General features: G+C 54.1%; 1 protein-coding gene across 2 annotated transcripts in view; it reads right to left on the bottom strand.

Annotated features, from left to right (window-relative positions):
• The window catches only part of LOC140420766 (polyunsaturated fatty acid 5-lipoxygenase-like), a 134,734-nt gene that overhangs the window by 79,851 nt on the left and 31,018 nt on the right, over positions 1 to 23,865 (bottom strand). For both annotated transcript variants that reach the window (XM_072504747.1, XM_072504748.1), the window contains exons 2-3: positions 13,275 to 13,470; positions 11,009 to 11,090 (exon numbers count right to left, since the gene is read on the bottom strand). In XM_072504747.1, the coding sequence (XP_072360848.1) occupies positions 11,009 to 11,090; positions 13,275 to 13,470 (278 nt within the window). The remainder of the gene's footprint in view (positions 1 to 11,008; positions 11,091 to 13,274; positions 13,471 to 23,865) is intronic.

Here is a 23,865-nt window from a genome sequence, read left to right as displayed (position 1 = left end):
CAAAGTCCACTGGAACTTTATTAGTCGGCTGTGGTGTCCACTGGTAACTTTATTTTCAATACAACATTAAGAGAATTCCGACTAGCCCTTTAGCAAGCTAGTCAGATTGATTGTCTTTAGCGAATACAGTGGTTGAGTTTTAAAATACAGATCGTGGTAATCCTTCAAATCATAATACACTGTATAAAATGACCGAATCATTTAAACAAAAGGAAGATGGCGATTTAGCAAAAGCAAGCAAAGAAAATACGTTTCAGAAAGAGATAGATTGATTCCTGAATGGACTTTTCCATCCCGACAAGTAATTCTTAAGGAGATTATTATCTTTAAGGTCTTGCCTTATTTACCACTGTGGTTGGCTTTAACTAATTTATAAATCACTCAATTCAGCCAAACTGTCTGTCCGGCAATTTAAGAGAGATATGTATTTCAATATATTGGTGCAAACCTTCCCATACCATCGCTTGAGAAAAACACATTCTTCGCTAGGACTTATCACCCTAGACTGGTTGTGACCATAGAAATGGAACTGCCCATTCTTTCACACAATGGGGCCTTTTAGCTATTTGACGTCATTGTCCTTACACTCTTCAGCAAGTCTCAAGCAACTTGCAAAATGTTCCCTGCTATTCGGCTTTCCTCACTCTCATGGTTAATATGATTTAGTTAATTACTCTTAATGAGTTCTCAATTAAACCTTTTACCTATATCATCTATAGCTAACTAGAAAGCCAATTTCTATCACACGGAAAACAGCAGCAGTAGCCAGAGCAGTGGCACCACTGTTGTTAAGCAGGAAGGGACAAAGCGCAGAACAATAGTTATTGAGGGCTCTCTAGTCAGGGGCACAGATAAGCACTTCTGTGGATGTGAAAGAGACTCCAGGATGGTATGTTGCCTCCCTGGTGCTAGGATGTCTTTGAACAGGCAGGGGGCACGCTGAAGGGGGAAGGAGAACAGCCAGAGGTCATGCATATATCGGGTCTAACGACATAGGCAGGAAGAGTGATGAGGTCCTGCAGTAGGAGCTCGGGGAGTTAAAAAAACAAGATCTCTGAGGTTGTAATCTCGGGATTATTCCCTGTGCCACGTGCCAGTGAGGCTAGAAATAGGAAGATAGAGCAGCTAAACATGTGGCCGAACAGCTGATGTAGGAGGGAGGGTTTCAGTTATCTGGACCACTGGGAGCTCTTCCGGGGCAGGTGGGACCTGGACAAGAAGGACGGGTTGCATCTTAACTGGAGGGGCAGAAATATCATGGGAGCGAGGTTTGCTAATGTCACATGGGAGGGTTTAATCTTAATGTCACACTGGCAGGGGGATGGGAACCAAAGCAATAGGTCAGAAGGTGAAATAACAGTGAGGGACATAATGAATAGGGCCAGTAAGACTCAGAGGAAGAGCACGCAGGGAGATGTTGCTGAACACAGCGGGACTCGTGGTCTGAAGTGCATTTATTTCAACGCGAGAAGTATTACAGGCAAGACAGATTAATTTACAGCTTGGATTAGTACTTGGAACTATGATGTTGTTGCCATTACAGAAACTTGGTTGAGGGGAGGACAGGATTGGCAGCTAAACGTTCCAGGATTTATATGTTTCAAGCGGGATAGAGGGGGATGTAAAAGTTGTGGGGGAGTTGCATTACTGGTTAAGGAGAATATCACAGCTGTACTGCGGGAGGACACCTCAGAGGGCAGCGAGGCTATATGGGTAGAGCTCAGGAATGGGAAGGGTGCAGTCACAATGTTGGGGGTTTACTATATGCCTCCCAACAGCCAGCGGGAGATGGAGGAGCAGATATGTAGACATACTATGGAAAGATGTAAAAGCAACAGATTTGTGGGTGATTTTAACTTCCCCTATATTGACTGGGACTCATTTAGTGCTAGGGGCTTGGATGGGGCAGAGTTTGTAAGGAGCATTCAGGAGGGTTTTTTGAAACAATATGGAAATAGTCCAACTGGGGAAGGGGCCGTACTGGACATGGTATTGGGGAATGAGCCCAGCCAGATGGTGAAGTTTCAGTCGGGGAGCATTTCAGGAACAGTGACCATAATTCAGTAAGCTTGATGGTACTGTTGGATAAAGAAAAGAGTAGTCCTCGGGTGAAGGTGCTAAATTAGGGGAAGGCTAATTATAACAATATTAGACTGGAACTGAAGAATCTAGATTGGGGTGGATGTTTGAGGGTAAATCAGCATCTGACATGTGGGAGCTTTCAAATGTAAGGAATTCAGGACCGGCATGTTCCTGTGAGGAAGAAGGACACGTATGGCAAGTTTCGGGAACCTTGGATAACAAGAAATATTGTGAGTCTAGTCAAAAAGAAAAAGGAAGCGTTTGTAAGGGCTAGAAGGCTGGGAACAGCCGAAGCCCATGAGGAATATAAGGAAAGTAGGAAGGAACTTAAGCAAGGAGTCAGGAGGTCTAAAAGAGGCCACGAAAAGTCATTGGCAAACAGGATTAAGGAAAATCCCCAGGCTTTTTCTACCTATATAAAGAGCAAGAGGGAAGCCGGGGAAAGGGTTGACTCACTCAAGGACAGGGAAGGGAATCTATGTGTGGAGTCAGAGGAAATGGGCGAGGTACTAAATGACTACTTTGCATCAGTATTCACCAAAGAGAAGGACTTGGTGGATGATGAGTCTGGGGAAAGATGTGTTGATAGCCTGGGTCACATTGAGATCAAAAGGAGGAGGTGTTGGGCATCTTGAAAAACATTAAGGTCGATAAGTTCCCAGAGTCTGATGGGATCTACCCCAGAATACTGAAGGAGGAAAGGGAGGAAATTGCTGTCGCCTTGACAGAAATCTTTGTATCCTCACTGGCCAGACTGCCAGAACTGCTGACTGGCCGATGGCTCTGGAGGGGAAGGACTTGCTCCCCAGTGGTGGGGTTTGGCCGAGGTGGGGGCTGCCCCATCAGCACGCCATTCGGCTCGTCCTGTACATGCATCACGGCTGATGAGCCAGCTGTCGGGAAGCGAGCCAGCTCCGGAAATGCAGGGTGGAGTGGATGCGAGCTGAACAATCCCAGGAATATGCAGATCCCCGGAGTTTTCTGAAGGTGCCGCTTCACAGATAAGAAGTCAAACCGGGGCCCCTGCCAACCTTCTCAACTGGCTGTATAAGTTTCCGTTGCAAAATGGTGTTCGCCCACCCTTGCCGGTCACTGGCAGGCTGGACTGCATTCATCCCTCAGCCAACATTGCTTAACATGCAGCTGTAACATATACAACCAGCTGAGGGAGCATTGACAGGGCGGATATGGAGAGAAGTAGTCACTGGGCTAGTAACCCAGAGACCCAGGGTAATGGGCCAGAGATCTGGGTTTAAATCCCACCACAGCAGATGGTGACATTTGAATCCAATAAAAACATCTGGAATTAAATGTCTCACAATATGGACGGCACGGTGGTTAGTACTGCTGCCTCACAGCGCCAGGAACCCAGGTTCAATTCCGGCTTGGGTGACTCTGTGGAGTTTGGACTTTCTGCCTGTGTATGCATGGGTTTCCTCCGGGAGCTGCGGTTTCCTCAACCAGTCCAAAGATGTGCGGGTTAGGTGGATTGGCCATACTAAATTGCCCCTTAGTGTCCAATAGGTTAGGTGGGGCTACGGGGATGGGGTGGGGGCTTTGGCCTAGGAAGGGAGCTCTTCCCAAGGGCCGGTGCAGACTCAATGGGCCAAATTGTCTCCTTCAGCATTGTAGGGATTCTATGATAACTATGAAGCCATTGTCGATTGTCATAAAAATCCATCCGGCTTATTAATGTCCTTTAGGAAAGGATGCCTGCCACCCTTACCCCGCTCTGGCCTACATGTGACTCCAGATCCAACAACAATGTGGTTGACTCTTAACTACCCCGCCTCTGAAACGGCCTAGCAAGCAACTCAGTTTAAGGGCAATTAGAAATGGGCAATAAATGCTGGCCCAGCCAGATACGCTCACAGCCCTGAACTAGTAAGAAAAAAAGGATGTTTCCTCATGTAGGAGAATCTTAAACTTGGAGATCACTGTTTAAAAATAAGGGGTCACCCATTAAAGACAGAGATTAGGACAACCTTTTTCTGTCTGAGGGCTGTGAGTCTTTGGACCTCTCTTCCTCAAAAGGCAGTGGAAGCCGAGACTTGGAATATTTTGAGGCAGAACTAGATAGATTCTTGATCAGCGAGGGAGTGAAAGGCTACGGGGAGATGGCAAGAATGTGGAGCTGAGGTTGCAATCAGATCAGCCGTGAACTTATTGAATGGTGGAGCAGGCTCGAGGGCCACCCCTGCTCCTGATTCATAAGTTTGGAAAACACGCTATCCGGTCATGATCGCGTGGCTGCCGTGGGGGGCACGCTGTGCAAAACAAAAATTGGCTGCTGAGTGCTGATCTAAAGATGTTTTGGATCATGAGCGGATCGATGCTCCCACCTCACTGGTGGGATCAGCCCTTGGTGCCGCTGATAAATCTAATTTCCAGAGATTTCAGGAGAAACGTCCTTCCCCGGTAAGTGGTGTGATTGTGGAACTCGCTACCACAGCGAGTGGTTGAGGGGAACAGCATGAATACATTGAAGGGAAGCTGGATACATACACGAGGGAGAAAGGAACAGAAATATGTGCTGATGGGAGGAGATGAAGAGGGGTGGGTGGAGGTTAATGTGTACAGAGCTCTGTTGGGATGCACGTCCAGTGTAACGCGTTTGAATGACTCCGAATCAGCACAACACCTTTAACCTGAGAAGTTTTAACATGGGGAATAAAAGCGGAAGGTTTTGGAAAAGTCTGGCAACCATCTGCAGAGGAGAAGTGGAGGCTGGGGTCACTGCGATGGATGTAGGAATTTTAGATATATTGCATTTTGGGAATTTGGTGCAGTAATGGTTAAAAGCCTGGGTTAGTGTGTGTGTGACTGCTGCAGCCATGTTTTAAAATATCCTAGTGTAAAAGGTTCGGAGCCAGGGGTGCAATTAAGGCATCATAAAAAGCTTGAACCAATGCAGTTTTGTTTGGGTTAAGTGGGTTTCCCTGTGGAGTTAAGTAGATTTCAGCTTGGTAAAATACTAATTACTAGGAGGAGCCAAGATATCAGGCATTTTGCAGCAAACATGGCTCAGTTGCGCGTTAGTTGAAGATGTGAGAATAAGTCATGCAGTTTTCTCTTACATTTAAAGAAATATCTGTAGCTAGATTAGCAGTTTCTTTCCAAGCAGTTCAGGAGGGTGTGATTAGAAAGTGAGCTAAAACAAGCAGAAGCAGCTCCTTAAGAAATACAGCCAGAGTTTCTGCATGGTTCTGACAGGATTCAGATCTTTTCATTAAAGCAGTGACACAAGATCTCTCTCTCCCAAAGAACATCTCAGTAAGGCAAGTATTCTTGAGGGCTAACTGTATTTAACAGTAGATTGAGAGCTCAGGGGCGGGATTCTCCATCCCGCCGCACCCATTTTTAGGTGTGGTGCGGCCACACCAGCAGCGGGATCCTCTGTCCCGGCAGCTGGCCAATGGGGTTTCCCATTGTGGGCACCCCCACACCATCAGGAAATCCCCAGGTGTGAGTGCATTGCCGGTGAAACAAAGGATCCCGCCGACGGAGAATCCAGCCCAAGATGTCTTTTGTTGCTTGAGTGGGAATAAAGATAGCAGTCGAGCGTTACTGTATTCACTGTATTAATGAGCATTGTTTAAGGGATAATTTTAGGCTGTTTCCCGGTGTGATATTAAAGATTTTTTTAATGCTGTGTTAGCAATAAAGTTTGTTTTATTATACTATATCACTCTTTTGTGTGAAACCAATCTTGCAGCAAGGTAATCTTTCCTCAGAGTCTGACAAAATTAGAATAACGTATTGGGGATTCTGTCCCCAGCAGTGGCAGTATCCTAGCCACTGTTGGGGTCTGGTCCAGGATCGTAATACTGCATCAATTGGAAGAAATGAACGGGAAGATAGGATAAGTGAGCGAACGATGCGTTAAGAACATGGTTGAAAAGCACTGAATGAGGGAGAGGCTGAAGGAGCATTGGAACAGAGAAGCAAGGGCAGGACGGTGGTGCAGTGGTTAGCACTGCTGTCTCACCGATTTCCCAGGTTCAATCCTGGCTCTGGGTCGCTGTCGGTGTGGAGTTTGCACATTCTCCCCATGTTTGCCTGGGTTTCGCCCCCCACAGCCCAAAGATGTGCAGGGTAGGTGGATTGGCCACGCTAAATTGCCCCTTAATTGGAAAGTAAAATGAATTGGGTACTCTTAAAAAAAAACTTTCCATTTTTTATAAATTTAGGGTACCCAATTCTTTTTTTTTTCCAATTAAGGGCCGATTTAATGTGGCCAATCCACCTAACCTGCACATTTTGGGTTGTGGGTGTGAAATCCAAACACTCTAAAATTTAAGAAAAAAAAGGAGCAGGAGTTAGCCATTCAGCCCGTCGAGCCTGCTCCACCATTCAATACGATCATGGCTGATCACCCACTTCAATGCCTTTTTCCCCACACTGCCCCCATATCCCTTTGTGTTATTGGGATTTAGAAATCTGTCAGTCTCTGCTTTAAACACACTCAATGACTGAGCTCCCACAGCCCTCTGGGGTCGAGAATTCCAAAGATTCACAACCCTCTGAGTAAAGAAATGTCTCCTCCGAGACCCGTCCTAAGTGGCTTCCCGCTTATTCTGAAATTGTGTCCCCTGGTTCCAGACACCCCAACCAGGGGAAACACCTCACCTGCATCTACGCTGTCTATTCCATTCAGTATTTTATAGATTTCAATGGTATAAGGCCATAAGACACAAGAGCAGAATTAGGCTATTCGGCCCATTGAGTCTGCTCCACCATTCAATCATGGCTGATATTTTTCTCATCCCCATTCTCTTGCCTTCTCTCCCTGAACCCTGATCCCTTTATTAATCAAGAACCCATCTATATCTGTCTTAAAGACACTCAGTGACTTGGCCTCCACAGCCTTCTGGGGTAGTGAGTTCCACAGATTCACCACCCTCTGGCTGAACATATTCCTCCTCATCTCTGTTTTAAAGGATCACCTCGTCAGTCTGAGGCTGTGTCCTCTGCTTCTAGTTTTCCTACTAGTGGAAACATCCTCTCCACGTCCACTCTATCCAGGCCTCTCCATATTCTGTACGTTTCAAATAGATCCCCCCTCATCCTTCTAATCTCCATTGAGTACACACCCAGAGTCCTCATATGACAAGTCCTTCATTCCAGGGATCATTCTTGTGAGCCTCCTCTGGACCCTCTCCAAGGCCAGCACACCCTTCCTTAGATACAGGGCCCAAAACTGTTCACAATATTCCAGATGGGGTCTGACCACAGCCTTACTGCCTCAACAGTACATCTCTGCTCTTGTATTCTAGCCCTCTCGACCTGAATGCTAACATTGCATTTGCCTTCCTTATAAGAATAAGACCATAAGAAACAGGAACAGGAGTAGGCCGTTCGGCCCTTCGAGTTTGCTCCGCCTTTCAATAGGATAATGGCTGATCCGACATTTATCACGTCCACTTTCCTGCCCTTTCCCCGTAAGCCTTGATTCCCTCACTGATCAAGAATCCAACTCAGCCTTAAATATACACAAGGACTCTGTCCCCACAGCTCTCACAATTCCAAAGACTCACAATCCTCAGAAGAAATTCCTCATCTCAGTCTTAAATTGGCACCTCTTTAATCTGAGACGAGGCCCTTTGGGTCCAAGACTCTCCCATGCGGGGAAACATCCTCTCAGCATTTACCCCGCCAAACCTTTTAAGAATTCCCGATGATTCAATGAAGTAGCCTCTCATTTTTCTAAATTCCATTGAGTAGTGTCCCAGCCTGTTTAACCTTTGCTCCTACGACAATCCCTCCATACCGAGGATCATCCTCGTGAACCTTCTCTGAAACCACCACCAATGGAATAATAGCCAGGATTCTCCGTTCTGGAGACTAAGGGCTGGATTCTACGATTGTCGATGCAGAAATCGCAGTTGGCGATTGGCCGGAGAATCCGTTTTGACGCCAAAATCAGGGGCGGCATCATTTATTGGATCCTCCGCCCCCTCAAAAATGGCGGCATCGCTGAGTACGCCGCACGCCATTGGGACAACCTCAGGACATCACCTGAGGCCCTCTGCCAATGCTTCGCCCCCCGACGGGTCGACTTCCCGACGGCATGGGACATGTGTGCTCACAGTTTTCAGGGACCTCCTGTGGCGGCTGCGGACTGTGTCCAGTGCCGCCACAGTCGAGGGGGGGGCCATTCCGCTGGCTGGTGGGGCTTCGGCGGGGACTGGTGGGGTGTGGTCCGGGGGTGGCGAGGGTGGGTTACAAGGAGGCACTATCTGGCAGGCCGGGTCCGCACGCGGCTAGCGCCATGTGTGACGGTGCGACCGCTACAGATCACCATCGTTCGCATGCCCGGCCATGCACCCAGCAATTCTCCGTCCGTATCTGCAGGTTATGTGGCGCGGCTGCTAGCCCCCCATCAGGTGGGGCATTAGTGCAGGGACGATTCCGGCTTTTTGGTTGTAAGACTAGACACCTGGGGCGTCATTCTCCGACCCCCCGCCGGGTCGGAGAATGGCCGTTGGCCGCCGTGAATCCCGCCCCCGCCGAAGTCTCCGGTACCGGAGATTGGGCGGGGGCGGGAATCGGGCCGCGCCGGTTGGCGGGACCCCCCGCTCAATTCTCCGGCCCGGATGGGCCGAAGTCCCGCCCAGAAATTGCCTGTCCCGCCGGCGTAAATCAAATCTGGTATTTACCGGCGGGACCAGGCGGCGCGGGCGGGCTCCGGGGTCCTGGGGGGGCGCGGGGTGATCTGACCCCGGGGGGTGCCCCCACGGTGGCCTGGCCCGCGATCAGGGCCCACCGATCCGCGGGCGGGCCTGTGCCGTGGGGGCACTCTTTCCCTTCCGCCTCCGCCACGGCCACCACCATGGCGGAGGCGGAAGAGACTCCCTCCACTGCGCATGCATGGGAAATTGTCGGCGGCCGCTGACGCTCCCGCGCATGCGCCGCATTTCCGCGCCAGCTGGCGGGGCAACAAATGCAATTTCCGCCAGCTGGTGGGGCAACAAACGCCATTTCTGCCAGCTGGCGGGGCGGAAATCCCTCCGGCGCCGGCCTAGCCCCTCAATGTTGGGGCTCGGCCCCCAAAGATGCGGAGCATTCCGCACCTTTGGGCCGGCGTGATGCCCGTCTGATTGGCGCCGTTTTTGGCGCCAGTCGGCGGACATCGCGCCGTTGGGGGAGAATTTCGCCCATAGTCTCAAAATCGGAGAATCCAGCCCTAAGTTCCCCCACCAGTGGAGAGTCACTTCTGATCTCTGCTGACGTTGGGAGTGTCGACCGCGTGCTATTCTGGTTCCCTGGCCATCAAAATGTATGCATGATAGGGATCCCACCGGATTCCGATGGAGCATCATTATCGGGCTGGCTGCTCAAAATAAATTAAGTACTTTCTGCTAAGAAAAGGAGGAAGTGAAAGCACTTAACTCCTTTTGGTGTGGTCAGGAGCTGTCAGCCATAGTGAGTGTTTATGAGCATTGTGGTTAGCTTCAAAACAGGATACTTAAAATGCATTCAAGCGTGAAGAGAAAGTAAAATAAACAATGCAGACACGACTGTCTGGAAGCTATTTATCACAGGCTCATACAGTTATTTCCCTTTGAAAGTGAATAGAAGCCTCACAGATCAAAGGATATCAGGGGCTTTCAAGCCTTTTCATATGGTTTTCTCTTTCTATTAGGCCTGGGACAACTGTACCACCTGCTACTTTCAACCAATTTCATCGGAGGCAGCAGGTGTAAGGGACTGGTAAGTGGATAAGCAGTGTTTCCTCACTGCTTTTACCGTTATTGTTCTTTAATTTCCAGCAGTTGTCAAAGTAATTGGGCCTCTCTCATAGGGGTCTCTCATGGAAACGTCTGAGGAGAGGTCTTATGGGGGGATCTGAAGGGATCTGGGGGTGTCTGTGGGATGTCTGAGGGAGGTCTGAGGGAGAGCACAATTAGCATTGTGTGGGGGAGGGGGACCTTCTATGGACTTTGGCTGGGGGGGGGGACGGGGGACCTCCATTAAGCTCTGACCTCCTTAACCCACCATGCCCGGGCCTCACTTGTGCAACCTTGAACCAATGCCTGTCTGATGGGTTTCCCGGAGTGGGGGGTCAGAGCATAATGGGGGAGGGGGGTGGAAAATCGGGGGTCAGGCCCACTAATCGCACATTAATGATGGACTACCATTTCCAGGGAAGATCGCTGATGCTAACGGTGGGACAGCAGAGATTGGCAACATGGTTTTTAGTCCCATGCACCATTTTCCACTCCCATCAGGAATGCCGATGCTGGTGTTGGGCAATGAAGAAACCACCCCAATATCTTTCCTCAAATAAGGGGACCAAATCTGCTCTCAGTTCTCCAGGTGTGGTCTCACCAGCACCTTGTACAGCTGCAGCAAGACTTCCCGACTCTTATACTCCAACCCCCTTGGAATCAGGGCCAACATTCCATTAGCCTTCCTGATTACCTGCTGCACCTGTCTGCTAGCTTCCTGTGTTCCGTGCACAAGTTCCCCCAAATCTCTTTGTGTTGCAGCTTTCTGCAGTTTTTCTCCATTTAAATAATACCGTTCTTTTGTTCTCCCTTCCAAAATGAACGACTTCACATTTTCCCACATTATGCTCCATTATACCACCTCTCATCCTTCGAACGTCGAAGAGAACACAAGCCCCGTTTCTGCAAATCTTTCTTCAGAGGACAGTCCCGCGATCCCCGGGAACAAGTCCAATAAAACTCTGTCCAACCAACATGTGAATGTTAAATTCGTCAGGGGAAATGGTTCCACAGTTCAAAGATCTGGTTGAAACGGACGCAATTTGCTGAAGATTTCTGGAACATTAGCCTTGTCAAAAGAACAATTCCACCCCACCTATACTCCCACATGACACTCCCTTGCCCCACAACCCCCCCTCCACCACCTGCACCCCCCCCCCCCCACTGTAAACAAAGCCGTGGTATCTGGCGATTACCTGATGACTTTCAGTTTCTCCTCAAGTTCAGCCTGGCGATGGGTCAGAAATACAGGCAACTTGTCGTCACACAATCTCTTCGCTGTAAGGAACATACCAGTGTTAAATAAGGCAAGGGTCAGTGGTGGGAATCGAACTGAGGATGTTTGGAGTTGGGGGTGAGGGGGTGACTCCCAGAACATATTAACAAGCCTCAGTAGAACCTGCACCATGGCTGAAAGGATTCCTCATTAGCTTAACATTAATTAGACCTTCTGCCCCGACAGCTTCCCCAACCTTCAGACATCACCACTCCAATCCCCATTTTCAGGCAATGGGCGGGATTCTCCGGCCAGCCGGTCACGTGTTACTCGGCTGCATGCCGTTTGCTGGCAGCGGGATTCTACCTTCCCGCCGATTGTCCATGGGATTTCCCATTGTGACTACCTGTCGCTGCTGCAAATTGAATCACAACCGGAGAATTCCAGCCAATATCCCTCAACCCCATTTTCAGCCAATATCCCTCAACCCCATTTTCAGACAATATCCCTCAACCCCATTTTCAGCCAATATCCCTCAACCCCATTTTCAGCCAATATCCCTCAACCCCATTTTCAGCCAATATCCCTCAACCCCATTTTCAGCCAATATCCCTCAACCCCATTTTCAGCCAATATCCCTCAACCCCATTTTCAGACAATATCCCTCAACCCCATTTTCAGCCAATATCCCTCAACCCCATTTTCAGACAATATCCCTCAATCCCATTTTCAGCCAATATCCCTCAACCGCATTTTCAGCCAATATCCCTCAACCCCATTTTCAGACAATATCCCTCAATCCCATTTTCAGACAATGGCCGAGATTTTCCGACCCCCTGCCGGGTCGGAGAATCGCCGGGGGCTGGCGTGAATCCCGCCCCCACCAGTTGCCGAATTCTGTGGCACCAGAGATTCGGAGGGGGCGAGAATCGCACCGTGCCGGTTGGCGTCCCCCCCCCCCCGCGGTTCTCCGGCCCGGATGGACCGAAGTCCCACTGCTAGAATGCGTGTCCCGCCGGCGTGGATTAAACCACCTCGGGGCAAGGCGGCGCGGGCGGGCTCCGGGGTCCTGGGGGGGGCGCCGGGCGATCTGGCCCCGGGGGTGCCCCCACGGTGGCCTGGCCCGCGCTCGGGGCCCACCAATCCGCGGGCGGGCCTGTGCCGTAGGGGGCACTCTTTTCCTTCCGCCTTCGCCACGGTCTCCACCATGGCGGAGGCGGAAGAGACTCCCTCCACAGCGCATGCGCGGGGATGCCGTGAGCGGCCGCTAACGCTCCCGCGCATGCGCTGCCCGGCAATGTCATTTCCGCGCCAGCTGGCGGGGCGGAAATCAGTCCGGCACGGACCTAGCCCCTCAAGGTTAGGACTCGGCCGGTCAAGGGGCGGAGGATTCCGCACCTTTGGGGCGGCGCGATGCCCGACTGATTTGTGCCGTTTTAGGCGCCGGTCGGCGGACATCGCGCCGATACTAGAGAATTTCGCCCAATATTCCTGAATCCCATTTTCAGACAATATCCCTCAATCCCATTTTCAGACAATATCCCTCAATCCCATTTTCAGACAATATTCCTCAATCCCATTTTCAGACAATATCCCTCAAACCCATTATCGGACAATATCCCTCAATCCCACCTTCTCTCCATAGCCCTCAATTCTACCTTCATGTGAAATTCTTTAATCTCACCATCTCCCTCAATTCTACCGTTGCCCCCCGAGTCCCACCTTTTCCCCATTTCTCTGAATCCCACTTCTCCACATGAACCTCAGTCCCACCTCCTACACATATACTTCAATCCTGCCTTCTCCCCATATCCCTCGCTCACACCTTTTCCCCATTTCCCTCAATCCCATTTCTACACATATCCCTCAATTCCATATTCTCCCCATTTCTCTCAATCCCACATTCTCCCCATGTCCCCCAATCCCTTTCTCCCTGCATCCCTCAATCCCACCTTCAACCCATATCCATCATTCCCACCTCCCCATTTTCCTCAATCCCACCTTCTCCCCTCATCCCTCAATCCCATGCATATCCCTGAATCCCAGCCTCTCACTGTAACCCTCAATCCTACCACAATCCCGATGTTAACTTCACTCTGGGAACACGTCACACCATTTATCCTTCATTCGCGACCTACTCTACCTGTCTCGACTGCTCTGTCGGAAGAGACAAGAGAGAGGACTGGAGCACTTACATCCTTTGCCTCCATTATTTATGCCATTCCCCGGAATAATCAGAACCTCACCTGTTCCTTCCCGGAGCAGTATGGTGCAATTGTTGAGCCACTTGTAGCAGGGGAAGTGAAGAGTCTCTCCCGATGGGGTCTCCACCAGCACCGAGAGGCAGAACCAGTAATCCTCCACTATGTATTTTGTCACCTCCAGCTTCACAAACCAAATATTCCCGATGTCTTGGTCACTGGGAATGTCATACTGCTCGACCTGGGAAGAAAAGGTTTGACAGGTATGGTGAGGAAAGAATTGGAATTGACTCAACTGGTCAAGACACTGAATCAGGAGGAAGAGGAGGCGGACATTTGATTTAGAACCTCCAGCCTCTTCTGCTATTCGTTAACTGGTCCATAAGCATTTGAATCCATACACAAACACACGAGAGTGCAAATGGCGATGCGGGCAAAACATTGCTTTAGAATCGGAAAACGGAGACTTCCGGTGAAGGGGATTTGCTGAGTAGTCGCACATCAGGTGACTCTCCTCCCATGAACCTGAAAATAGTTTCTTTTACGCAAACTAGCCCGCTAATACAGGGAAAAAAAGTTTTCCCGCACCGCAACCAGCATCAACGCAAATTGAGATGCTGAGCAAATAGCAACTCCAGAGGCCGAAAAGAGATGTGAAATGGGAAATCAGGAGAAGTAAGTGGCTGAGCCGGCAGACACACGAGGTGTCGAAACACGTGCCACGCCAGAGCGAGAAGGACCGACCCGCCGCACACGGAGCCCCCCCCCCCCCTCACCAGAGGGTGGTTGGAGGATGTTTCTCTCACGGGAACATAGAGAGGAGACGAAGACCGATATTCAGGTGGCGTTCAGGGTGGCGGTCGCAGAAGCTGTGGTGACCACGCAGGTGGAGAGGCAGTTGGAAGCCCAGGCGAACACCATAAAGGAGCTAGAAAAGGCCTCAACAGACCACAGCGACCGGAACACCGCCCTGGAAAAGGAAATAACAAGGTTAGCCGCTGCACAGGGGAGTCTGAGGGGAAAGATAGAAGATCAGGAAAACCTATCAAGGCGCAAAAACCTGATGATTGTGGGCCTGCCGGAGGGGATCAAAGACAGGGACCCCACAGACTATGTGGCCTAAATGCTGGGCAATCTGGTGGGAAGGGATAGCTTCCCCAACCGACCAGAAAAAGGCAGAGCCCATTGGTCGCTTCGTCCAAAATCCAAGGCGGGGGAACACCGAGAGCGATAATCGCTGAAATGCACCAGTATCAAGACCGGGAAAGAATCCTGCGCTGGGCAAGACAAACGTAAAAACTGCAACTGGGAAGATCACCGGATTAGGATCGACCAGGACATTGGGGCTGACCTGTCCAAGCACCAGGCATTGTTCAACAGGGCAAAAGCAGTCCTGTATAAAAGCGGCGTAAAATTTGAGATGCTGTACCCAGCCAAACTTCTGGGTCACATTCCAGGGCAGGGAGCACTTCTTCATAGCCCCTACGGGTGCAGAAAAATTTGTCCTGGAGAACGGGCTGGAGATACGGCAGCAGGGAGAGCAGTGAAAAGTACACCAGAAGAGACTTTATTTGTGTTATACCTTCAATTCACTGTGAGACCGTGAGAACAAGTGAACATTAGGCTTTAATAGCCATGAACTCGCCTGCCAGAGTCGGCTGTACAAATGAGTGCCACCCACAGGTGGCCGGACTATATATGGCCCTAGTGAAGTCGGAGCCAGAGGCGGAGACCACCGGGGTTCCAGTACAGTACCTGGAAGTAGCCCGTATCATCACTTCCAGGTCATGGGTCACATCACTATACAGACAGTACAGACAGCTCATGCATTAGGTGAAATGCATTCACCACATTCACCCCGTTTAAAAAAACAAGTCCAGCGGGGGTGACGTGGGGTCATTAGAGATTCAGTCTGCCTGGAGCCCGGATCGTTCTTTTAGACCTCCTCAGCTCTGGCGATGCGGCGGGCACGGTCGTTGCCAATGGTGACTCCGGGGGCGTCGTGTCTGGAGCTTGAGCCTCAGTCCGGCACGTCGGAGACGGTTGGGGCGTGGGGGTAGGCAAGGGGGTGGCGGGTGGCGGCAGTGCTGGCATGGGCCAAGACAGGAGACCCAAGGGGCATAAGGGGTGCAGGGGGTGGCTGTTGGCTGCAGGGAGGGGGGCGCATTGGCAGGGGAGCCAGCTGCCACCAGATCTCGTAGGGAGACCGTATCGTGCCGTCCGTCCTGGTACGCGATGTAGGCGTACTGGGGGTTGGCGTGCAGCAGCTGGACCCTCTCGACCAGGCTCCTCATGTGCCTCCGGAGAAAGACAGGTCCCGGAGTTGTCAGCCAAGGTGGAAGCGAGACCCCGGAGATGGACTTCCTCGGGAAGAGAAACAAGCGGTCGTGAGGGGTCTCATTCGTGGCTGTGCAGAGGAGCGACCTAATGCAGTGGAAGGCGTCGGGGAGGACCTCCTGCCAGCGGCGGGTCGGGAGACTTCTAGACCGGAGGGCCAGAAGGACGGCCTTCCATACCGTCGTGTTCTCCCTCTCCACCTGCCCGTTTCCCTGCGAGTTATAACTCGTAGTCCTGCTCGAGGCGATGCCTTTGCTGAGCAGGTACTGACACAGCTCATCGCTCATGAATGATGTGCCCTGGTCACTGTGGACGTAAGCAGGGAAACCGAACAGTGTGAAGATGCTGTGCAGTGCCTTTATCACAGTGGCCGAGGTCATGTCGGGGCAGGGGACTGCGAAGGGGAAGCGGGAGTACTCGTCGACGACGGTTAGAAAGTAAATATTGCGATTGGTGGGGGGGAAGGGCCCTTTTAAGTCCATACTTAGGCGCTCAAAGGGCCGGGAGGCCTACCAGGCGGGCCTTGTCTGGCCGGTAGAAGTGCGGTTTGCACTCCACGCAGACCTGGCAGTCCCTGGTCATGGCCTTGACCTCCTCGGTGGAGAAGGGCAGATTGCGGGCCTTAATAAAGTGGGTAAGCCGGGTGACTATTGTGGATAGCCCGAATTCGGTCACCTTGCGCGCTGGTGCATGTGCCGCAGGACAGGGCATCTGGGGGCTCATTGAGCTTCCCAGAACGATACTTGATATCGTAATTGTAGGTGGAGAGTTCGATTCTCCACCTCAGGATTTTGTCATTTTTTATTTTGCCCCGTTGTGCGTTGTCAAACATGAAGGCGACCGACCGCTGGTCGGTGACGAGGGTGAACCTCCTACCGGTTAGGTAGTGCCTGCAGTGCCGCACGGCTTCCACTATGGCTTGTGCCTCCTTCTCGACCGAGGAGTGTCGGATTTTGGAAGCATGGAGGGTTCTAGAGAAGAATGCTACTGGCCTGCCCGCCTGGTTGAGTGTGGCGGCCAGGGCGACGTCTGACGCATCGCTCTCTACCTGAAAGTGGACGGACTCATCTACGCGTGCATTGCGGCCTCGGTGATGTCGGCCTTGATGCGGCTGAAGGCCGAGCGGGCCTCATCCGTCAGGGGAAAGTGGTGGTCTGAATAAGTGGGCGGGCTTTGACCACATAGTTGGGGACGCACTGGGCGTAGTAGGAGAACAGCCCCAGGAATCGTTTGAGGGCCTTGAGGAGGGGGGAGTTCCGTGAGGTGGTGCATATGGTCGGGGTCGGGCCCTTGGACTCCGTTCTCCACAACGTAGCCGAAGATGGCCAGTCATGTAGTGCGTAAAACGCACTTCTCTTTGTTGTACGTGCGGTTGAGGGATTGGGCGGCCTGGAGGAACCTCTGAAGCTTGGCGTCGTGGTCCTGTTGATCATGGCCGCAGATGGTGACATTGTCCAAGTATGGTGTGCAGCCCGCAAACCGTACTGGTCCACCATTCGTCCATCGTTCTCTGAAAGACCGAGACTCCGAAGGGGACCCTGAGGAAGTGGAAGAGTCGGCTGGCTGCTTCAAAAGCAGTGTAGTGACGTTCTTCCGGGCGGATTGGGAGCTGGTGGTAGGCCGACTTCAGATTGACCGTTGAGAACACACGGTACTGCGCAATCTGGTTGGCCATCTCCGCTATGCGGGGGAGGGGGTACGCATCCAGCTGCGTGTACCGGTTAATAGTCTGGCTGTGGTCCACAACCATCTGGTTCTTTTCCCCGGTCCCGACGACCACCACTTGCGCTCTCCAGGGGCAGTTGCTGGCCTCGATGATCCCTTCACTCATTCGCTGGACCTCCACCTTGATAAAAGCCATATCTTGGGAACTGTACCGCCTGCTCCTGGTGGCGACGGGCTTACAGTCGGGAGTGAGGTTCGCAAAGAGCGAAGTGGGGGAGACCTTGAGGGTCGCGAGGCTGCACACCGTGAGGGGGGGGTAAGGGTCCGCCGAACTGTAGGGTCAGGCTTCGGTGACTGCATTGGAAGTCTAATCCAAGCAGTAGGGGGGCGCAGAGGTGAGGGAGGACGTACAACTTAAAACGGGCGTACTCGGCGCCCTGCATCGCGAGGTTAGCAATACAGTACCCCCGGATCTGGACCGAATGGGATCCGGAGGCAAGGGAGATGGTTTGGGATGCGGGGTATATGGGAAGGGAGCAGTGCCTTACCATGTCAGGGTGAACAAAGCTCTCCGTGCTCCCGGAGTCGAAAAGGCAGGGGGTCTCGGGCCTGTTGACCCGGACGACCATCATTGAGTTTTTCAAGTGCTTCGGCTGAGACTGATCGAGGGTGACTGCGGCCAGCAGCGGGTAACCAGCGTGGTCAGCGGTGTCGGGGTCATAAAATGGCGGCCCCCATGAGTCGCACGTGTTGGGCTGGGTCGAAGATGGCGACCAAGACGGCCGCCCCCACGAGCCGCACGTGTCGGGCCAGGTCGAAGATGGCGACCAAGATGGCCGCCCGTCGCCCACATCGTTCGCACTTGTCGGTCGATGTTGGAGCCAGCGGGCAAGATGGTAGCCCCGAGTCGCACGAGGCTGATGACGCGTCTCAAGGGGGTCGCGATGATGGCGTCCACCAGGGGTTCGCCGGGTCAGCGGGGAACGCACTGAGGTTCTGGTAGGCCACCTCTAACGAGGTGTCTAGCTTTACTGTGTCCCGCAGGTCAGTGGTCCCATTTTCCAGCAAGCGCTGCCTGATGTAGTTCGATCGGACCCCAGCCACGTAGGTGTCCCGGATCTGTAGGTTCATGTGTTCTTCCGCCATCACATCCCGGTAGCTGCAGTTCCTCGCGAGTAGGGTCAGTTTTTCCAGGTACTCATCTAACGATTCCCCAGCGCGTTGACGGCGAGTCGAGAGGAGATGTCGGGCGTACACCTTGTTTACAGGCTTCAGGAACTGCGCCTTGAGGGTTGCAACCACCGCCTCGTACATGGCCGCTTTCCCGATCATCACGGAGTTTCGATGGCTCACCCGAGCATGGAGAAGTTGCAGTTTCAGGGTTTCAGTGGGGGGCGTTGTGAAGGAGTCGAGGTAGGCCTCGAAGCAGCGAAGCCAATGTTCGAAGATCTCCTTGGCTTCCGACGCGCGCGCATCGAGTTCGGGCTTATCTGGCTTTAGAGCGGCTTCCATGATGTTGTCTATGGATATTAAATTGTGATACCGTCAATTCACTGTGAGACCATGAGAACGAGTGAACATCAGGCTTTAATATCCATGAACTCGCCTGCCAGAGTCGGCTGTACAAATGAGTGCCACCCACAGGTGGCCGGACTATAGATGGCCCTGGTGAGGGCGGAGCCAGAGGCGGAGCCCACCGGGGTTCCAGTACAGTACCTGGAAGTAGCCCGTATCATCATTTCCAGGTCATGGGTCACATCATTATACAGACAGTACAGACAGCTCATGCATTAGGTGAAATACATTCACCACAATTTGTTAACTTAAGTAACCATTTCGAAGGACACTATATGCGGGAGTGTATTGCCTCATTCTGAGGACGGGAGTTGCAACAGAGGAAGGAAAGAGTGAGGATAGCAAAGCACAGGAAAGGGTGAGGAGAACAGCAGGGAGGGAGAATAACCAGCTGCCGCCGGGTGGATACATAACAGATCCCGAGAGGGGGGCCACCACAATGGCGGGAAAGTTAGCACCGGGAAGAATGAGCGGGAGGGGGACCGTGGACCATCTCCCACAAGGGAGAGAGCACCTAGCAAAGGGGGAGGGGAGGGGACGCATCAGTAACAGGGGAACAACTAGAGGAAGAAACAGGGGGAAGTGAACATGGTGGGGGAGGAGGACGGGGCAGGGGGGAGAAAGTAGTGTGGCCACCTAAAATGACAGACAGGCTGCAGCAAAAGCCACAGCTCAGACGTTATGACAGTCCAGGAAAAAGGCGATTGAAAGGCCATCCCGGGACAATAGGCTTGAAATGGAAATAGAGTGGCAGACTTGGTGGGGTCTGTTTCCTGATTTGGGAAGGCCTACGTGCCTCGGACGCTAACGTCCATAGCCGATCGGGACCCGCCCCGCCCTCAAGGCGGCGGATCTTAATTGAATATGATCGATCAGGGTGATCAAACCCTGATCAATGGATATTCACCTGGGACCGACCAAAAGGGCGCGAAAACTCTCAGGGATAAAAGGTGCTGCGCAGCCCACCACTCTCTCTAGACAGCCAACAACAACGGTGACCCTTTCACCAGCTAAGAGGAAGACCATCCACCCCATCGACAGAAGGACCAGAGCCGAGGATCAAGACGACCAGCAACATACTTCCAACACTGCCAGACAACTGGGGCATCATTCTCCGACCCCCCAGAGGGTCGGAGAATGGCCGTTGGCCGCCGTGAATCCCGCCCCCGCCGGTTGCCGAAGTCTCCGAAGGGAGAAAAGTCGGCGGGGCGTTAATGTCGCCGCTGCCGCGGAGAATGTCACGGGTCTGCGCAAGGCAGCCGATTTTCGGCCTGCCGATATTCTCCCTTCCGGATGGGCCGAAGTCCCGTCGACGTAATGACCGTTCACGTCGACGTAAATCAAACCTCCTTTTCATCGGCGTGACCCTGTGCTCCAGGTTCACGCCGACCAGCGTGGAGGTGAGTGACAGCCTGGGGGGTTGGCTCTGGGCAGGCGATGGCGTGGCCGCAGTCTGAATGTGTGAGGAGAGGTGTGTCTCGGGTTGTGTGTGTGTGTGTGCGGCGGGGGGGGGGGGGGGGGGGGGGGGTTAGAGTGGGCTGGGCTCCGGGGGAGTGCCGGGAGGGGGGTCCGTGCCGGGGAGGGGGATGGGGGGTCCGTGCCGGGGAGGAGGTTGGGGGGGGTCCGTGCCGGGGAGGAGGTTGGGGGGGGGTCCGTGCCAGGGAGGAGGTTGGGGGGGTCCGTGCCGGGGAGGAGGTTGGGGGGGTCCGTGCCGGGGAGGGGGATGGGGGTGAGTTGGTCCACCTGGCCAGGTGCCAGCCTCCAACAGTTGGACCCATGCGGTCCATGCCACCTGGCTAGGGGGAGGAGGGGATATGGGCAATGATGACATGTCGTCGTTCCCCTCCCCCCCACCAGGCCGTCATGTTTTCCGATCATCCAGCGATGTTGGCCGCCGTGGCGGCAGCCACTAATGTCTATGTTGCCCTGGATGAGGAGGAGGAGGAGGAGGAGCGTGCCAGAGAGGCGGCGCAGGCTGCCGCAGAGGGACAGGCGGCAGCCGCCCAGGCTGGAGGGACACCTGACCGACAGGACGAGGAGGGGGAGGAGGACGTCGCAGCCCCACGGCAACGGAGGCACCCGAGGGCGCCCTGTGTGTACCGGCCCCGACAGTCATACCAGGATCTCACGGACCGGGAATGCAGGAGGAGACTCCGGATGAGGCGGGAAACCATGGCACACATCTGCCACCTGCTGGCACACCTGTCACCGCGTGGCACTGGCGGGGGACACCCTCTCCCCGTGCCTGTCAAGGTTACGGTGGCACTGAACTTTTATGCAACGGGGTCATTCCAGGCACCGAGTGGGGACCTGTCCGGCATATCGCAGACATCGGTGCATCGGGGCAGTGACAGATGCCCTATATGCCATGGCGCACCGCTACATCCGCTTCCCTGTGGACCGGGGCAGCCAAGATGCCCGGGCCGTGGGCTTCTCTGCCGTGGCCGGGTTCCCCATGGTCCAGGGTGCGATTGATGGGATGCACGTCGCCGTGCGGCCACCTGCAGATAACAGGGCCGTGTTCACCAATAGGAAGGGGACCTATTCGATGAACATACAGGTGGTCTGCGACCACCGCATGATGATCCTGCACGTCTGCGCCCGTTACCCAGGCAGTGTACACGACTCATACGTGTTGTCGCGGTCATCCATCCCCGGCATGTACGAGGGACGCCATCCCCGGCTGAGGGGCTGGTTGCTGGGCGACAGGGGCTACCCATTGCGATCGTGGCTGATGACGCCTATACGGAGGCCACGCAATGAGGCGGAGAACCGCTACAATGATGCCCATGTAGCAACAAGGGGAGTGATCGAGAGGTGCTTTGGCGTGCTGAAGATGCGTTTCAGGTGCCTGGACCTCTCTGGGGGCGCCCTCCAGTATCGGTCAGATAAGGTCGGCCGCATCATTGTGGTGTGCTGCGTCCTGCACAACATAGCCCAGCAGAGGGGCGATGTGCCGCAGGCAGAGGAGGGCGGAGTGGAGGAGCAGCAGGAAGAGGCGCAGTCCTCCCCAGATGAGGGGGATGGGGGTAATGGTCAGGGAAGACGGGGTAGACACGGGCGGGTGGCTGTCCACCGTTACCGGCTGGCCCAGCGGGCACAGGACAGACTGATAGCCGCCCGCTTCACTGACTAGATGGGCGTGGGAATCGGGTAGTATGGCCACAGACCGCACACCATGGCAACAGCCGACCACCCACACCCCCCACCCATCCACCCACCCAGCACCCTCACCCCCCTCCCCAACCCCACCCACCCCACCCGCATGCACACCACCCTCCCCCCCATTGCCGATCCACCTGCGGCACAACGGCCGGGCTCACACAGTTGCGGGTGGACGCGTGTCTATTGCAGGCCATGGAGGATGATGACAACCCGCCCTGCGGTGAGCTCCTGGCTCCACATCGTTGGACTATGTCTGACCCATGGCCACAGTACCACCGTCCACCCGGACCATCCCTGCATGCGGCTGTGACACTGCAGCGCACGGTCCCATCCTCTGCCCGGGGGATGTTGATGGTGGCCCAGGGGGAAGGGGGCAGACTCACCTGGGGCTGAGGTAAGACCACCCCTCACACACACACTTGCGCTCAACGTACATGACACCCCCGCACGCTTTGGACAGAGCACAAAGGCAGCTTCTGTAGGTGTAACATTGACTTTAATAACCAAACGAGTTCATGCACGTGAAACTCATCAGTGCCCTGCACCCGTGCCAACTTACTCAGTGTCTAATTGTTTGGCCTTACGGGCCCTTTACGTCTACGTGGTTCCCCAGACGGTACAGCAGAACTGGAGGTGGACTCCTGTGATTCCTGCCCTCTGACACTGGATCCCTTTGGCGGCCGTTTCCTGGGGCGTCCTGGCCTAGATGGGCCAGGCTGCGGCCCGGGCGACTGGAATGGCGAGCTGCCAGCCTGTCCTGCCCGTTGCCCACCCGATGCACCTGGGACGGAAGGGGGGGGGAGTCCGAGGTGTCGCGGTGTACCGGGACCTCCCCTACAGAGAGAGCCGGGACGGACCACACCACCTCCTCCTCCCTTGGGGTGCCCGATGGCCCCCAGGCCTCTGCATGGGTGGGGGATGCGAACGGACTGGCCATCCGACGCCCCCCCGGCATCTGGCGCTGCCAGTCCTGGAGGCCCGTGCTGGTATCGACAGGGGTCTGCAGGTTTGCAGCCATGGAGCCCAGGGGGTTGGCAAACCCTGTCTGTGACAGTGCGACGCCGGCTCGCACATGGCCACTGGCACCGATGCCCTCAGCGATGGCCTGCAGAGACTGGGCCATGGCCTGCAGAGACTGGGCCATGGCCTGCAGAGACTGGGCTATGGCGTTGAACGCCTCTGCCATCTGGCGCTGGCACTGGCTCATGGTCTCCTGTGAGAGGGCAGACATGTCCTGGGCCACAGACGCCGCCTGCACGGAAAGCCCCAGGCCTCGCAAACCGTTCCCCATGTCTGACACCGTCGCACCCATTGCCTCCACCGCGGACGCCACCCGTGCGGTGTCGGCCTGGGTGGCACGCATGACCGGCACCACTCCCAGCTCCTGGACGCGGGTGGACTCCTCCACCTGCGACTGCAGCCGCCGCAAGCCGGCCGTCACCCTCTTCGCTCTTCTCCGGGTCGGTGGTTGCATCGGATCTAAGTGTGGGTGTGGAAACTCCAGGAAACCGGGATCCATCTGGGCGGCAGATGTTCGCTTGGGCTGGGCTGCCCTCCGACCGCCCGGCCCCTCTGCTGCTCCTACTTCCACCTGCTGTACCGGGACGGCTGTGTTGTGCGCACCAATGAGTGTACCAGACGCCTCATCACTAAAGTGCCCAACCGTGGTGAGTGTTTCTGCGATGGTGGAGGGTGTTGATGACAGCAGTGGCGTTGTGTCGTGCTCTTCGTCCCACTCTGAGTCCATGGCACTTTGGGGTGGGGGTTCGTCTCCACCCATCCACTCTGAGTCACTGTCCGGTATTTCGTCTTCCTGGGTAGTGCTGTTTCGGGTAGGGGTGTCCTGGGCAGTGCTGTCCCGGGTAGTGGTGTCCTGGGTAGTGGTGTCCTGGGT

The sequence above is a fragment of the Scyliorhinus torazame genome, chromosome 5 (genome assembly GCF_047496885.1).
Source record: "Scyliorhinus torazame isolate Kashiwa2021f chromosome 5, sScyTor2.1, whole genome shotgun sequence".
Taxonomy (NCBI): domain Eukaryota; kingdom Metazoa; phylum Chordata; class Chondrichthyes; order Carcharhiniformes; family Scyliorhinidae; genus Scyliorhinus; species Scyliorhinus torazame.
This window is presented reverse-complemented; position numbering and strand designations above follow the sequence as displayed.